The sequence below is a fragment of the Myodes glareolus genome, chromosome 6 (genome assembly GCF_982192425.1).
Source record: "Myodes glareolus chromosome 6, mMyoGla1.1, whole genome shotgun sequence".
Lineage (NCBI taxonomy): Eukaryota > Metazoa > Chordata > Mammalia > Rodentia > Cricetidae > Myodes > Myodes glareolus.
The window spans coordinates 92,169,376-92,186,532 of record NC_142031.1 but is presented as its reverse complement, the minus strand read 5'-3'; the positions used below and the strand labels follow the sequence as shown (position 1 = coordinate 92,186,532).

At 43.1% G+C, this 17,157-nt stretch overlaps 1 protein-coding gene across 2 annotated transcripts in view; it reads right to left on the bottom strand.

Moving 5' to 3' along the window:
• Fez2 (fasciculation and elongation protein zeta 2) overlaps window positions 1–11,699 on the bottom strand; it is a 38,459-nt gene extending 26,760 nt beyond the window's left edge. Inside the window, exons 1-2 of one of the 2 annotated variants that reach the window (XM_048416141.3) lie at window positions 11,405–11,699; window positions 7,173–7,281 (exon numbers count right to left, since the gene is read on the bottom strand). In XM_048416141.3, the coding sequence (XP_048272098.1) occupies window positions 7,173–7,281; window positions 11,405–11,655 (360 nt within the window). In that variant the 5' untranslated portion in view covers window positions 11,656–11,699. The remainder of the gene's footprint in view (window positions 1–7,172; window positions 7,282–11,404) is intronic. The other variant, XM_048416142.3, reaches the window with a different exon arrangement.
• Window positions 11,700–17,157: the final 5,458 nt, after the last annotated feature.

Here is a 17,157-nt window from a genome sequence, read left to right as displayed (position 1 = left end):
ACCAATACGTAGCTGACACACTGGCATGTGTTTTAATTCTACAAAGCCATCTACAAATTACTTTCTAATATTCAAGTACTTAGAATAAAAGTAGTCAACATCCTGGCAGGCAGGAGCCATCCATGAGACATTCACTCCTTCCAAATGAACATCTCCTTCCAAAAGAAGACAGAATACCTCTAGGTTCCTAAAACACCTTTAAGCCTAACTCTGCTGGAGAGTCTCCAATCACCTCAGCTCTGTTTGCTTCTACGCTCTGTATCCAGGAGGCTGACCATATGGACCAGATCTAAGGATGCCCTTGACTTCTGGCTTCCCATTGGATTACATATCACTGGCGGGCACCAGGAGACTGCAAGGTGAGAAGAAGCGAGCTGGGCTCTCATCCTGCTGTCTTCCTCTCTGCCAGAATACCATGTCAGCTCTGGCTCTGTACCAAAGACCACAGCTCTTGTCAGGCAGAGTTCTTCTCAGCAAATCTCTCCAGATTATAGAAACTTCTATTTTCCTTTTCATATTGGAGCTGCTAAAGTGCCGGTAGCTGTTGCCATGCCTGGATACTGCACCATTCAGTAGCTGCTGCCATGCCCGGGTACTGCATCATTAAGTAGCTGTTGCCATGCCCGGGTACTGCATCATTAAGTAGCTGTTGCCATGCCTGGGGTACTGTATCAAGCCTTGTCAGTTTCCCTTATGCCTACCCAACCCAATATAAACAGCCCCTTTAGGAATACTGAGTTTTGTATCAATAGCAACTGAAAAGCTACCTGGGAAACCAACAGAGTCAAGGAACGATTATCTAGCTAGCTGGCTATGAGTCAGTCACCTATTGTCACATGACTGTTCTCTTGGTGAACAGAACTAAAATTAGAACTCTATTCTCCAAGAGCAATTAGCACACAGTGAGACAAAGGACCAACAAGGACTGTGGAAAAAAAGAAACATGCCATTACATTACACAGTACATCATTAAGGTGATCTAGTAATCAATTACTATATTATACAAATGGCCAAAAAATTGTAATCTGAAATTTTTAAGTAAATAAATAAAAACCTTTAGAATTCAAATGTGCCAAAATTAGAAGCTTTTTGAGAGGTAGTATGATGTCACCAGGGGGAAATTCCTCATATAAATGCTGTGCTCAAGACACAGGTACATCAAAAGTATTACATAAAATTGCCATCAGATTATGTATGTAAGGTATATGTGACACAGAAATGTAATTCTGTTTATACCTGGATCCCACCTCCATATCTCAGTGCATGCCTACAAATATCCCAATTTAAAAAAAAAAAATCCAAAATCTGAAACACTTCAGGCATTTTGGATATGGAATATTTGACCATTTATAAATATAACATTTAGCATACCTAAATTAACACATTTTAGGCAGATGTAGTAACTCAGGCCTATAATGCCAGTAAAAGGCTGAGACAGGAGGATCTCAACTCAGCTCACGGCCAGCCTAGGCCACTTAGTAATATTCTGTCTCAAAATGAAAAGTACAAGGCCAGTTAGGGATCTAGCTCAGTTGTAGACAAGACCTGTTTAAAGTCCTGGTTTAAACCCCAGTACTCAGAGGAAGGGAGGTTCATCTGGAAAAACGATTTTATTTACTAGTACATAGGATATATTTAAACTTCAGGATACAGTGAAGCGGATGCAGGTCCCTAGAGCCTTCCCAGTTCCTTACACAGGAGTTTTCAGATGAATGTCAGCCAGGGTAAGGCTGGTGAATGAAAAAGGCATAGGAGGAGCCACAGGCATGCTGGTTTCCCATGGGAGGGTGGGAAAGCCTGCTATTCACCAGGTCTACTGTCAGTATGTAATTCCCTGCAGACGCTCGGGGACAATGTGCCTCCTCTTTCTGTTTCTCACAGCATCTTAGGCCAGGAAAGGCCTGGCAGCACAAACTCTGACATACACACCCCGTGAAATTTCAGAACACCATGTGTCAAAGACAAAAGAAAAAGAGCGGACAGAAGAATCGGAATTAATATATCACTTGAATTTACAACAGCAACAATAGATGCCAAAAACCAATCAATGCAATTTTCCTGTTCAAAAACAAAATCCATCCTGGAACCTGGAATCTAATGTCCAGCCAATTAACAACTGGGCGTAGCTAAAAATAAAGGCATTTTTAGATGTGCAGTACTCAAAGAATTTACCTTTCCTGCACCCATTCTCAGAAAGATACCCACAGGAGACTGGGGAGGAAACGGGAAACACAAGGGCAGAGACAATGCAGAAGCCAAGGTCATTCTTGCGATGACAGAGGATGTCTGGGAAGGTAAGAGAGAGAGCAACCCATTCACACTAGAATGGCCACTGCACAGTCATCAAAGACTCAAGACACTGACTGTCCACTCAGGGTCTCAAACTCTCTACTTGCCACCCCCTTTTAACTCAAGAAATTTTCACATGCCCTTGTGTCTATATAAAAAAGAAGCCATCTACTGATAATAAGACATTAGGAAATTTAGAAATGTATTTTACAACACTTCTTTTGGTAGATGTGTATTGTTCCATGTAATAAGAATAAACCAAATCTGCGTACTAGTGAGGTACATGTTTATTTTTACATATGAATTAAATCGTAGCTGAAAATTTGATACCCCCAACACACAACCTACCTTCAATGCTTTTCAGACTCGATCAAGATTTTGATTTTATAATCCTTACTGCTAAGAATGCCAAATATATAGTACAAAGGAGCAGAAGCATGTTTAGGGCCATTCCAGTAGCTACTGAAAACCCTGCTGCAATCCTAAGCCAAAATGCGCTGAACAATTTTTGATGGAACTCGTCAGCAACTCAAACAATAGTTATTAAGTCCAACATTCTGACACATTACAATCCGAACATACACCGATGTGATACTTGCCTGGTTCAGAACGAAAACAGGAAAATACTACATCCTTGGTTTCTGTAACCAAGCAATTATGTTTCTATAGGAACAGTGAAAACACTGCAATGCATGTTTACTGCAGCAGTCCCGGATCTGAGTCAAGATGTCACAGGTGGCATCAGGAAGTACCTGGTGGCCCGTGCAGGGCAGAGTGCACAAGCTGTGTTCAGAACCAAGGCTGCAGTAAAGTCACAAAGTGCACTGAGTGCACATTGGCAGAAACGCCTAGGACTCAGTACACACTCCATTTTGAATTGACCTGGGGTATACTCAGAAACTGTTTACTGCAGTCAGCTTTCTTTCCTGCCCACGTTCACTGACGGAGCGCCAGGTGGGGTCAGATTGAGTTTAAGAAGCTGGGGTCCCGCTAGCACATTATCGAAATGAAGTGTATGTCCCTGTGAGGCTGACTGACAAGTTGCTGTGGTAAGGAGGCCTCACACAAAATGTCAGGTGAACTTAGCCGGGGATTCTGACAGGCTTCCACTGGGAGAGCAGGAGAAGGGAAAGTCTGCCTGTCGGTTACAGCTGGAAAGTGGGGGACAGTAAGAGTGCAATTTCACCCTCTGGGGAGGCCAAGGCGCAAAGTCCGTGAGAAAGAAAACTAAGTCAAAATGGTTTCTGCTAGAAGCAGCAGCTGAAGGTGGCAGCAGTGGCACTGGACACCGAGGATGTAGGGCAGGAGCTGCCCCTCACGTCTCGGCCCCGTAGCGCTTGCTACTAAATGATGGCAGTTACTTCTCTAGTAATTAATTCCAGTGAGAAAGGTTCAGAGACTAGATTCTTCATGAGAGTTTGAGCCCACAGTCATAGAAACAAAGTGTGGGGTGGAGGAGAGGAAGTGGTATGGGCACAGTTGGGCACAGTGTGAGCAGAGCAGACAGGACGACACCCATGGCCGACAAACCGTCATCAGTAGTCTCACGCCGCACACTCACTGCCCCATCATCCTTCCCTGTAGCCTGAACATCAGAATTTTGTTTTCTTTTTCTTATAAATAAAGTTTTTTAATTTGAAAATCACTGTTAAGGAAACCATCACCATATCCATCCTCTTTCTATTCTGGAGATATCAAGATGAACTAGAAAACAGTCCCTGTGTCACCAGGCATGGTGGGCACGCCTAGGATTCCAGCACGGGGAGACAGAGACAAGGACTTCAACTTCATCCCCAGCTAGGTAGCAAGTTCAAGGCCAACCTGGGCTACTTGAAACCCAGTCGAGAAGACAGGATGGAGAAGAGGAGGAGGAAGGGAACATCCTATTGTACCCAAGAAGGAAAGGGAAGGGTCACAAGAGACACTCCACGCTAAAATGAGCACTCATCTAGAGCAGGTTCCAAACACACTAGAAATGCAAAAACACTGCACTATGAAATTTCCATGACAACAGAAATAATGATCCCAGATCATCTTTCCAGAGAGGGAGCCATGCCCACTCCCCATTATCCCCACACCAGGGCTGAGAATGCTGAGGCCTTTGAAAGCTAACCCTGACTGACAAGGGGCTCCTCAGTCACCTCCCAGCGAGCAGAGTGCCTTCCTGGAGCCAAGCATTCCCATCACTCCTCCTGTGCCTGAGTAAGACACAGCTGATCCCACCGTGGCCCTGCATTCAACTGCACACACAGCAAATGGAAAAAACATGCCCATGAAAGAATGTGGAATGTTCCAAGCTTCTAGAAAGGACCCAACAAATGCAAAAAATGTGTGCCATGACCGTCAGTGAGAGAAAATAAAATCTAACTGTTGTTTTCCTGAATATTGTTAACACAAAAAAGCAAATTATTCTCTAACTCTTGAGAAAAAAAATCCCCTTAAAGATCCCATTTTATAAGGAAGTTAGTGTAAAAAGTGCTTTCAAAAGCCAAATTTTACTCAATCGTGAAAAGAATACAGCATCAGCATGGCGATGATGATACCACCTTCCTAGGCTACATTTTTCTTAATTGTACAGCACCGAAGAGTCACACGATCGCTCTGTCCTGACTCGTGCACACCTGTTCTTCAGGAACTCTGTGCAGAGATGATCTTTCTGGGGGTGAAGCTCTAATTCAATTCTGTCAGCAGAAGAATAGCCACAGCAAGGTACATGACTGACTGATCATCACGTATCTATTTGATCTACTCAGTCTTCCCAGGTAAAGCCTTCCACATCAGTCCTAGTATTAAATGGAAAGTCTTTACTCGTCACTAGCATGGCCACAGCGATACTCTGACACTACAAACAGCATCCAAGGGACACAAAAGGAGCAGAGCTACAGAGGAACAATACAAGGTTGATATTTTATTCAATGAAGTCGGGTTGGAGTGCTTGAATCATGGAGCTACCGTGCTTCTTTTCCAAGCTATGAAATGCACTGTTTTATGCTACTTTTTTAGAGTGTCAATAAGAAAATACACTCAAAAAAAGAAAACATACTCATGAACCCTTTCAATAAAAAAAATTAAATTAAAACAAGGCAAAATTTCCATCATGGTTTCTGACTCAGTCTCAGTGAAATGGTGATCCGTTCATCTACTTACTCAACAAACAGGCTACTAAGTACCAGACATAGAGTCCGTTACTAGAAAGTCACAATCTGATGACAGCCACAGAAACATGATTAGTGAGAAAGCACCGTGATGATCTAAAAGACACACGGATGCTGCCCTGTGGTGTCTAGCACCCAGGAGACAACAGGGCTAAACTCACTGGGACAGAAAACAAACCCTGTAAAAGTTCACATCTCCACAGGGCTCTCCACTTTCTCCACAGGAGCATGTTTTCTTTCGCAAGTGGATTTAGGCCATGGTGAAGAAACCATCTGTCAGTGATGCTGTAGGTGGGGCTTCTCCCATCTGAGAAGCTGGATTAAGTGTCCTTTAGAGACCCTAAAATTGTCTAATTCCATGAGATCAGCAGAGGCTAAAACAGTAATAGGAAGCTTCAGAGAAGCAGGGGAACTTGGACAAAGTCCCAAATGACAGCTAAGCCCTAAATAAACAGAAGATGGAACAAAAGCTATCTAGTTCTGGTCCTGCTTAGTAAATGTGTGTCAGGTCAACCTGCAAAAGCCTAACGGAGTTAATGACAGGAGGAAGCAGTGAGGCTGGTTAGCTATGAGAATTCTGGTAAACAGAGTCAGAATCTTATATTCCACTAGAGATTGAAAGTAACGGCTTTTGCAAGTGACATATTTAAGAAAATCAATTCACGAAACATTAACAACACTGCTTACCACACTGACAGCCCCACAGCATTTCGTTCCCAGTGATCGCACAATTGCACTTAATGAAACAGAAGGCCAGAGGATCTGACATGCACTTACACTGCACTGCTGAAGAACTTAAAACAGGGTGAATCTGAAATTTAAATAATTTGGCTATTTAATGTAGCTCTGTTAATGTCTACTTCAAATCATTCCTTCTCGGTCCCTAGTCATCGCACAACTGTGTTCACGCTTGTCACACAAGGCATCTTCATGTGACAATATCAGAATGGATATACATTAAAAGGTCAAAAATCAGCAATGGGAAGACATTCGGGTACTAAAGTGGGGAGACACAAGCATGAGGACCTAACTTCAGATCCACAGCACCCACATAAAAGCCAGGCACAGTAGGATGCAACCTATAATTCTAGTGCTGGGGAGAGAAGGGGGGGGGGAGATAGGAGAACACCTGGGGCTGGCTGGCTGGCTGGCTGGCTAGCCTCGCTGAATTAGTGAGGCCCAGATTTATAAGACACCCTATCTTAAAAGGTAAGGCAGAAAATGACTAAGGTGAATACCCAGTGCCAACCACCAGATTGCACATGCACACGAGCACTCACACACACATGAGTGTACAGATATATATATGTGCACAAAAAGTCAAGAACAGAAATGTCTTTTAATGGTTCCCTAATAATCATAAGAACATACATTGTGCCCAGCATCACTAAATTACATACCATTTACTCCCTACTGATATCTCAATACGCCCAAAATATGTTTAATAAAATGGGAGGATTCTGAGTGTTCTCACTCTATCACAGTTTGGTTGTATAAGCAGAAGGAAATAGAGATCGTTGGTGACAGAATTTAGCAGCCATGCAAAAATGAACACATAAGGAACGGCAAGATCGCACCAACAGTAGTGGACCCAAGACGGCAAGAGTAGGCTGGACAGCAGCTTGAAACCAAGAGGCAGCTCCACAAGCTTGTGCTAAGAGATGCTGCCCCTTCTGTCCTCCCATCAGCACCGGCTGCACAGTCACTCGGGCCCAGTTCCTCACTTACCCCTTTCTCTGAGAGGTTCAGAGTAAGCAAATGCAAAGCCCTCGTATGGGACGACTTCCAGTCTACCGGCATGACATTCCCGTAGTTATCTGTCAGGGCATTCCAAATCCTTAAACAGAAGAAAACAGCGATCAGTGAAATATAACACTCCATGCAGCTTTTATTAACAATCCAGTAAAAGGACCCAGAATAAAAAATAATTAAAAATTAAAATAAAAAAAAACAGAAGGCACATTGTTTCTTAGAAAAACATCAACAAACGTCATGAAAAATCCTAATTGGACTGACTATGTGCAGGACATTGTTCCAAGACAGCACACACACAGAAGAATGACAGAGCACATACACATACACACACACACACACACACACACACACACACACACACACACATACACGCGTAACTAAATGTAAAAAAAAAAGCAGTGTAGATAGATAAATGAAGACACACACACACATACACACGAAAACATACAGAGTCATTTAATCCTCAAAAACATTATTATCCTCATTTTCCAAGAGAAGAGCCAGGAAACACGGACAATCTCAGGACTGTCTCCAGAGACACAAAGCAAACACGCTGTGCTTTCCAAAGACATGCTGTATTCTCTGGAGCAAAGATTCAATCTCAGCGTGAGAACAGGGTTTGATATCTATTTGTAACGTAACAGGGTAAGAACTGAGGCTGAGGAGAGGGGAAAGAGTGAGGGATCACAGTGCAGGCAGGTTATACAGTCAACACAACTACCCACCTTATCAAACAGCATCTGGATTTGGGGGAGTTGGGGGTAAAGTGAAGGGGCATTTGACTTGGACTCAAGAAACAGAATTGTATGCTCATTTCCCTTCAAATAATGAGCCAGTCTTTGGCCAAGTTCCTAACCTGCCTGGGTATCAGTTGCCCTGCTACAGCATGAAGCTTAGACATGAAGTAGGCATCTTTTCCAGCTCCAACATTTTAAACATTAATTCAAACAAATCGTATTGAAAAATATTACAAACCACGATGGACAAAGACAGCAGACTTCATGATCAAAATTCAGGGTTTGATACCAAAATAATCATCAACATAGTACAACATGATGTTTTATGGGGAAAAAAGCATAAGTTCAGAGATATCTGTAAGATAAAATCTTAGGGTAAGAGAGATTAAACACTATACATCTGAGCTACTTACTGGGAGACTACACTAACATGTCACATGTTTTAAAGTTAAAATGTATAACAGGTATCTAATTGTAAGTAATAAATCATGAAGTATTTAGATAAGCCTTTTTTATCCAAGTTTGTCAGCAATCAATATACAAACTACCCTAGCAAGGGCAAAAAGTAACAAGGAAAAGCAATATACTTGACTTAATAAACAAAATTCTATGCTTAAGAAAAGAAGTTGTCAGAAGTATAACATCCCAAGGGGTGTGTGGCTTCCATAGCCAAATCAATCTCAAGAAAAGCATGAACCCAAAAAGCTCTAGGAAGCAGAGTCTACCACCCTACAAATCTCCTATATGCAAGGCTCACTCAGATTGCTTCCCAGCTGGAACCTGGTGTTCTCTAGTGTCAAAGAATCAGAACTGGAGGCAAAGGCAGCTACTTGCTGAGTCTGACCATCCTGGGCCACAACTTTTCAAACACTAACAACTGACTATATACCCAACCCTGGCTAAGACAACAGACTATTCTAAAAGGTGAGGAGGAGTCCCAGGTTTGGAGTTGCTTTGCCTGTTGGTCACATCCTTCTTCAAAGAAGCTACAAGACAAAGACAGTGGAGTTTCTCTCCAGGAAGGAGTATCTATGGGCTCCAGCTTCAAAAAAAAAAAAAAAAAAAACAAGGCTGCCACTTATCCCAAGTTCTCCCAAGGTCAGAACAATTGTAGCTGGAAGGACATAAGGTCAACTTCCTGCAAAGATTTCCAGAATTCTCCAGTCAAGTCGTCTGAGCTGCCTTATCCTTATCATAAATACTATGACCTGTCATAAACAGCTGGTGGGAGAGCTCCCTCCCAGCCAAAGTCCTGTAGACAGCAGCGCCAGGGGACACTGTCCTGACCATCCTGGGCCGCAGTACAATCCAGACTGACAGAAACTGAAAGCAAAGCTCAAGGAAGTAAAAGATCCAAGTCATGGCAGCAAGGGATTTCCTTACTGCTGAAAGAAGCTGGAATGGACCCTACAAAGCCCAAGTGCACCAGAGGGAGGAGACGCGGGGGAGTGAACCCCCCCCACCCCACCCCCTGCTCTCACAAGATTTCTTACACATTCCCAAATCGGGAGACCTGTACTCTTGCTAACACACCATCTACTGAAAAACAACAGGAGCAACAGGGGCTATAGATGAAGCCCAAATGTTAAAATGCTTGCTTAGCCTGTGTGAGCCCTGGAATCAAACCCCAGCACCACAGAAAAGTGGGTGTGTTGGTGTGTGTTGGTAATCTCGCACCAAAAAGATCAGGAGTTCAAGGTCAACCTCAGCTACAAAATGAGTTTGAGGCCAGCCTGAGCTACCTGAGGCTCTACCTACAAATTGGAGGGTGGGAGTAACAAAAGGCTTAGTGGTTTCTGTGGGACTTACATACATTCCAGTACTTGGGGGCAGCAGGAAGAACAGGAGGAGCAAGTTCAAAGCCAGCCTGGGCTACAAGAAACAAAACCGGAAAAGCAACAAAATAGCTTAGACTTTACAGCCACCTAAGTTTGAAGGGCAGGCTAAAATAAGCTTTGCAGAATTCCAGCTGAAGCAAAAATAGGTCTTCTAAGAATCTTAGGACAAGCCACATGCATCTGTTTTAGGTAAGTTACTCATAAATATAATTTTAAAATCCAGAATATGCAGCAAGCCTCAACACTTAAAGTGTATAAATCTACACATATATAAAGCTATCTTCTCTTTGCGAAATTCCACAAAAGTCACTTTTTGTTATGCACAGCACACCTATCTCTGCATTTAAAATTCCATCACAAGCTTACCCATCCACTGCCCCTGGGCAAAAGAAACAATAAAAAGGACCGGTGTTGGAACACAGCTCTTCAGCCACGTTTACAGGTGTCCTCTCTCTGCTCTTTCTTGACAAATTTCATAATTCAATGAGGAATTAAAACTCTTTTTCTTAACATGAGTCTTATCATCATTCAAGAATTTCTCACACAGTCATGGAGACCAATGATGCTGGGGAGCCACAAGGTTGGAAAAAAGGAAGCACCATCCCTGAGCGGTCGTTTGACTTCCAAGGATGTGCCACCGCACTGGAGAGCCTTGCTGCACCCACCCACACTCACAAGTACTCACAAAAAAATTAATACAATGTAATAAGTTTTGGAAATAGGTCCCACCCGCTGCCTTCTGAGAGAACTCAGTGCACCTAGGGTCTCCTGTCTCCCTACAAACACAACACTCTAGCGCGCTGGCTCTCACCATTCTCTTTGTTTTCTTATGGGGCAAAATCATGGTACATAATCACAACTTCCATTTAACCAAACAATGGCTGGGGTTTAAGTGTTTAAATAAAGTGCTCTCATCAACCCTTGTGAACGTTCTCATAAAGCTAGTCACATAAAAGATTCTGTAGTCATTGCCTGCCATGCACTAACTAGTCTTCCCAATACAGTATCGGATCCCTGACATTAGTAACTGCCGCCCTTCACTTTTTGCTTCTGTGGCAGTTTGCTCTTGTGGTCCCAGCAGACTTCTGTGACATCAGTGGTACCTCACACCCCTGCGCCTTTGCACCCGACTCCATCAGGATTCAATTTGCAGACTGCTTGCCCTATGAAGTCTTCATTCGGACATCCCCTTTGAAATAATTCTCCCATATCCGGTACAAATATCTATCAAAGCACTCATCACATCCATAAAACATCCATTTAACAGACCTATGTCCCAACCCACTTTGGTGTCCTACTTGGAAGGAGCAATGCACACTTTGGTCATGCCCAGTGCCAAGTCCTTGGCAGGGGCTTTAACAGAAGCGAGTTGAATGAACGAACGACACGCACGTGCCTCAGGAGGCAGGGTCTCCCACAAGGCAGCACACAGCGGTCTGCAGGAGGGTTCAAGGGAAGGCAGGGGCAAAGGGCTTTTAAACTCCAGCCGGCCAGGCCAGCAGCTCGGGGCGGGGCTGGGAGCTGCCGAGGAGGAAGGAGGGCGTGGGGCGGGGCCTGCTCGGACTCCCGGTGGCGGCGGGGGCAGGGCGAGGTGGGGGCCGCTCCCGCCAGCTCCGGGGCCCGCACTCACTCGTCGCCTTGCAGGAGGCTGCGCTCCGTGATGGGCCGCACGGTCGTCCGCGGAGGCTCGGCGTCCTTCGAGGGGCGGAAGCACAGGCTCAGCTTCTCCTCCAGGCTGCAGGCCAAGGCCGGGAAGCTGTCGCCGCCCGCGGGTGCCCCAGCTTCGGCCTCAGGGCTCGCGTTACAGTTCTCCTGGTCCTGGACGCTCCGGGCCGGCTCCTGGAACTCATAGAAATCCTGCCAGTCCCCGTCCGCCGCCATCGCGCCCGCTGCCGGCGCGCACCCCTCCCGGGACGGACGGCCACGCCCTATCGCTGTAAGACCACGCCCCCTGGTGCCGCCCACTCGTGGCCATGCCCCTTGGCCGTCTGCTCCAGGGTGTGCGAGTCCTAAAGTGCCCCCTAGAATCTTTGCTTCTGGTGTCTTTTGGAGCTGACCACTAGTTCCCAGGGAAAGGGAGGTCTTAGCTGAGTTGAGTCACTTTCTATGTTCTTGATCATTTAGAAATAACTTCCCTCAGCGTCCCTGTCTAAAAGTGGCTAAAAGGAAGAGTTTTTTAAAGCCTAGTGTCAGATTTTTTTTTTTGCCCCAGAGGACCTGTGTCGTAACATTCCATCCAGAGAGTGGTAACCAAAATTCTTTCCACAAATATGTCTCCCTCACGTGCAAAGGACACGCTAGCTGAATAATTAGGTGAGTGGATATCCTCGAAGTACTGAGTAAATGCCGAAAGAGTAAATACCCACCGGGTTGCTATCCGTGGGCACTACCTTATTACTAACCGTACCTGGAGTGTTAAGGCTAAGTGAAAATTAAATTCTGTAAACGTGTGAGAGAGGTATGGGAAGTTTGTTTCATGGACATAGCTTCTCTGTTTTGCAAGTTGAAAAGATTTCTGGAGGTAAAGAGAAGTGGTGGTTGTAGGCAGTGTGACTACGCCGTACCCTGAAGATGGCTAGGATTGTAGTTTTGTTATGTGCATTTAACTAATAAAAATTAAAGAAAGTAGATATAAGCAGAAAATGCCCAGGAATTGAAAAGAACAATATCTCTTCAAAAGTGTCATTTAGAGGGTGAAACATCATTAAATAATGTATTATAATATAGTTTATATACACACATACTCAAGATTCTATAAAAATTTATGAGCAGTTCTATCCAGAGGGCTTGTTTTTATATCTAATTAAGTAAAATAATGGATACAAAATGCCTAATAAATTGCCTAACATACAGTATTCTCCCGCCCCACCCCCACCCCCACCCCCTCCAGGCAAGAGGAGGTGGAGAGATGGCAAGTGTCAGAAGTCATCCAATAGGAGACCCATTTCAGCGCAAGTGTGGCACCCGCCCCTTCCTTAGACTTTTTGACTCAACCAACCAACTTTTCTCAGAAACTACTGGCTTCCAAGTTCCGGTTCCCTGAAATCCTTCACTTAGTATTTCCTCTCAGCTCTCCTTCCGGTTGACGCTCCTCCCCTCAGCCAAATTTGAACTTCCTACCCTGGCTCCGAACTGAAAATGAGAGCACCAGCTCAGGGTGTAGATAGTCCACCCGCACAGAGCCTCTGAGGAGGAAGCAGGTCTCCTTTAACCACCTCATACAGACTAGTTCTACCAACTGGCTCACTCAAACTTCTTTATTTTACGCCTATTGTTTTCTGCCAGCTCCTAGAAGAGACCCCATGAAAATAAACATGTGTAAAGGACGTTGCTCATTTGATAGATTGAGAAAAATTAGCTGCTGGGCAGTGGTGATGCATTGCTTTTATTTCAGCACTCAGGAGGCAGAGGCAGGCGGATCTCTGTGAGCTCCAGGTCAGCCTGGTCTACAGGAGCTAGTTCTAGGACAGGCTCCAAAGCTACACAGAAGCTTTGTCTCGAAAAAACAAAAGAAAAAAGAAAGAAAAGAAGAAAGGAAGAAAGGAAGAAAGGAAGAAAGGAAGAAAGGAAGAAAGAAAGAAAGAAAGAAAGAAAGAAAGAGAAAAGTTAGCGTATACATGTAGCAATAATAAAGAAAAAGAGGCCATGAATTTGGGGTGGGTCATCTGAGATGGGAAAGCTGTAAGATTCTAAATTAAAACTAAATTTAAAAAGAAAAAAGTTAGCTGAGAAAAATGATTTATAGCATTTGGCTCAAAATTAGAGAAGATAGAATAACAGTTTCATGGTACTTGAGTGCCGTGTTTACATAAACACTAAGATGGAAACATCCCGGAATTACAGTGCATTAAAATTTCTGCATATCTTGTATCCCAGTGGATACTTAAATTAAAAATAGAAAAGTATATTATTTAACTTGTAAATCACCTAAACATGTAATTAATCTGAAAATACAAAACAAAAAAGTAAGGAAGTACTGAGTACTCACAGAGACTGACATGGCAACCGAGGAGCCTGCATGGATCCTCACTCGGTCCTCTGCATACATGCTGTTTAGCTTGTGGTTTTAGTGCAATCCCTAACAGTGAGGGTGTCTCTGACTCTTTAGTCTGCTCTTGAAACCCTTTCCTCCTACTGGGTGGCCACGTTCAGCCTTGATATGAGGACTTATGCCTGGTCTCATTACTTCTTATTCGCCTGTGTTGGGTTGATATCCCCGGGGTGGGGGGGGGAGGACTGCTCTTTTCTGAAGGGAAATGGAGGAACAGTGAATCTGGGAAAGAAGGGAGGTGGTGGGAAGCTGAGGAGTGGAGGGAGGGGAAATTGCAGATGGGATGTATTGTATGAGAGAAGAATAAATAAAAAGAAATACAGAAATATATACACATATTTATATACCAAAAATGTCTAATTGTCAAAGTACCATGCTTAGCAAATGCTAAAGGCTCGTAAAGCAACAAATAAGAAAGTCTATAATGAAATTTGCTAGAGAAAAACTCAGAAAATGGCTAAATTTACTTAGTAATTACAAAAAGAGAGACAGAGAAAGTCAGACAGACTTTCTAAGTGACATCTGAGTAGAGAGGGAGATCTGGAGATATCAGAGGAGACACCAATGGGTCCCTAAGAGAAGTAGATAATTCAGAGGAGTCTGCAGCAGAAGAGAAGCCAGTAGGCCAGAGGAATCCAGCTCTTCAGTACAGAGAAGAAAATGAAAATAGAAAGAACAGCAATCTATATTGACCCATAAATTTAAGGAAATGTGTTTTGGTTGTCAAATTGAAAAAGTGACTTCTTTCGATTTGTTTCCCTGTTTAAAAAGTGTTTGAGTAGTCAAAGACCACACACAAAGAAGCCATAATTTTTAAGAAATGGAAATGCTCATTGCCCTGATTTGATTATCACAAAATGTAAGCATTTATCAAATTGCCACATTTTACCCCATAAATATGTATATTATAAGTCGATTAAAACTAAGACCTCACACAATCTAGCTTTGTTAATAAAGAACATTTCATTCCGGTTATTTAAATTTGACAGGGGAAGTATCTAGTAAACAGCTCCACTTTGTTTAATGATTAAATTGAGGTCTTCATTCAACTTGAGCAAGAACAGTTGGTTACCAAGATAGGGAGCTAAGATGGCTGGCCATGGTTTCACCCTCTGCAAGGTATCAGAACAGCTGGGCAGAGTCACCACTCTGAGTCACGTCTGCATGTGTTCTGTGTCATCAAATGCTGGTCTCTGAATTCTAGCTGCAAAATAACATTGATAGCATTCTTTATCTAACGTTAAAACTTGCTTACTCTGATATCTCTCTTACTTTACCTCTGAAGTAAATCTATATTTCATGCTACCATTATATAAATTACTGCAAAGTAATATACCATTAATAAAGTACACTATTGGCATTGGTGAACTTGAGTTTTCTGAACATCCAGTGTTGGAGTTAAAGAGAAGACATTCAATGGAGATGGGACATCTCTATAGCCCAATCATGAAAGAAACAAAAGAAAGAAAAGTTTACTGTTGTCAAGAAACGGAAACGGAAGAAGACCACTTCCTATTCATTTGGGGGTGGGGTGGGAAATAAGTTTCTTCTAAATTGTATTAAATACAGTGACAAATGAACAGTAAATGGCAATAAAGGGAAAGGTCTGGAGACATCAGAGGAGACCCCAATGGGTCGATAAGAGAAGTAGATAATTCAGAGGAGTCTACAGCAGAAGAGAAGCCAGGTGTTCAGGGGAATCCAGCTCTTCAGTAGAGGACTGGACAGTAATTGGAATTTTCTTTGACCCACCAACCAGCTTCCTAAATAAAGACACACAGACTTATTAATTATGAAGGTTGACCCACCAGCTCTTTTAACTTAATTTAACCTGCCTCTTTTATTTACATTTTGCCTTGGGAGCTTTTTACCTTTCATTCCTTCTGTCTGTCTTACTTTCCAGCCTCCTCCACATCTGGCTGGCTGGCCCCTGGCATCTCCCTGCTGTCTCCTTTTCTTTCTTCCCTGATCCTAAATTCCTCCTGCTACTTACTGTCCCTGCCTGGAAGTTCCACCTATACCTCTTCCCTCACTATTGGCTGTTTAACTTTTTCCTTAGACCAATCAGTTGCCTTAGGTAGTCAAGGTAAAAACAACACATATTTGCATAATTAAACAAACACAATACATCTTTGCATAGTTAAATATTTAGCAACACTGTACTTTGTGTCTGATATAGTTACATATTTCATGTTCATGTGCATTATACACATCATTGTGCTTTACCTCCTGAATATTTATTAATATGTATATAGAAATATTCTATATATTTTAATAATCTATGTATTGATATACAGTAGCAGGCTTAGGCAATCATATTACCCAGCAATATCCCACAAAAAAACATCAGAGCTATCCCCAAATTTTGCACCAAAAAATGAGGGTGATAAGAAAATAAGCATTATAATCAAGGTGATTTCAATAGAGTTGACCCTGAAAGTGTAATTTTGGGAGAGCAGCCCCTGGGGGTTTGAAAGCAGAAACGGGCCCCTCTGCCTGTTCATCATGGCAAGGGGTGAACTAGCCAGGAAAGTGCTGGAGACCTCACCCTGGTGGTGAGGACAAGGGAGGACAAGGGAGAGCTGATGGGCTGACCAACCCCAAAACTAATTACCCAGGCTCAGAACCAAGGTTATGAGTTGACCATCCCGAACATCCACCCTATCTATGACTTGCTGGAGCGCATGAAGGGGCCAGTCCTGTCGATCCAAAGCTGCCAGATCTCCATGACACAGGGCAGTAACAGGATATCCAAGAGGCGTCTCAGTGAGGACCCAGCATTGATAGTGTAGCAGAAACCAGAGGCCTCCAACCAGACCAATGACTCTTTGCAGTGAACACTTGCAAGTAAAGATACATAGATAGATGAGTTTACTGTGTCACACTGCAGCTTCCATGACAAAAGTCTTCCGTTTCTCCTTTTTCTCTCTTAAATTTTATTTTATTTTATTTTATTGGGGGGGGGGGACTTGCAAGGGCAGAGGGTGGATCTGAAGGGCAAGGAAATGAATAGTATCGAGATGCATGATATGAAAGACACAGAGAATAAATACAAAGAATGCTAAAATTATTAATAACTGAGGTGGTTTATTCTTGGGATTTTTTTCCTACATCCTTACTGTTTCCCCCTTAAGTTTTGATGTTCAAAAATTTTAGAATATTTCTTGCTATCTTTAAAGAAAAATTTCGCTTTGTAACTGGGAAGAATGTGAGAATAAGAATGGGATTAGCTAATCTACATATAACATAATTTTAATTTCTCACATGTATTTATTTTGTGTGTATATGTGGTTTGCGCACACATGTGCCCACAAGTTCCATGACACATGCGT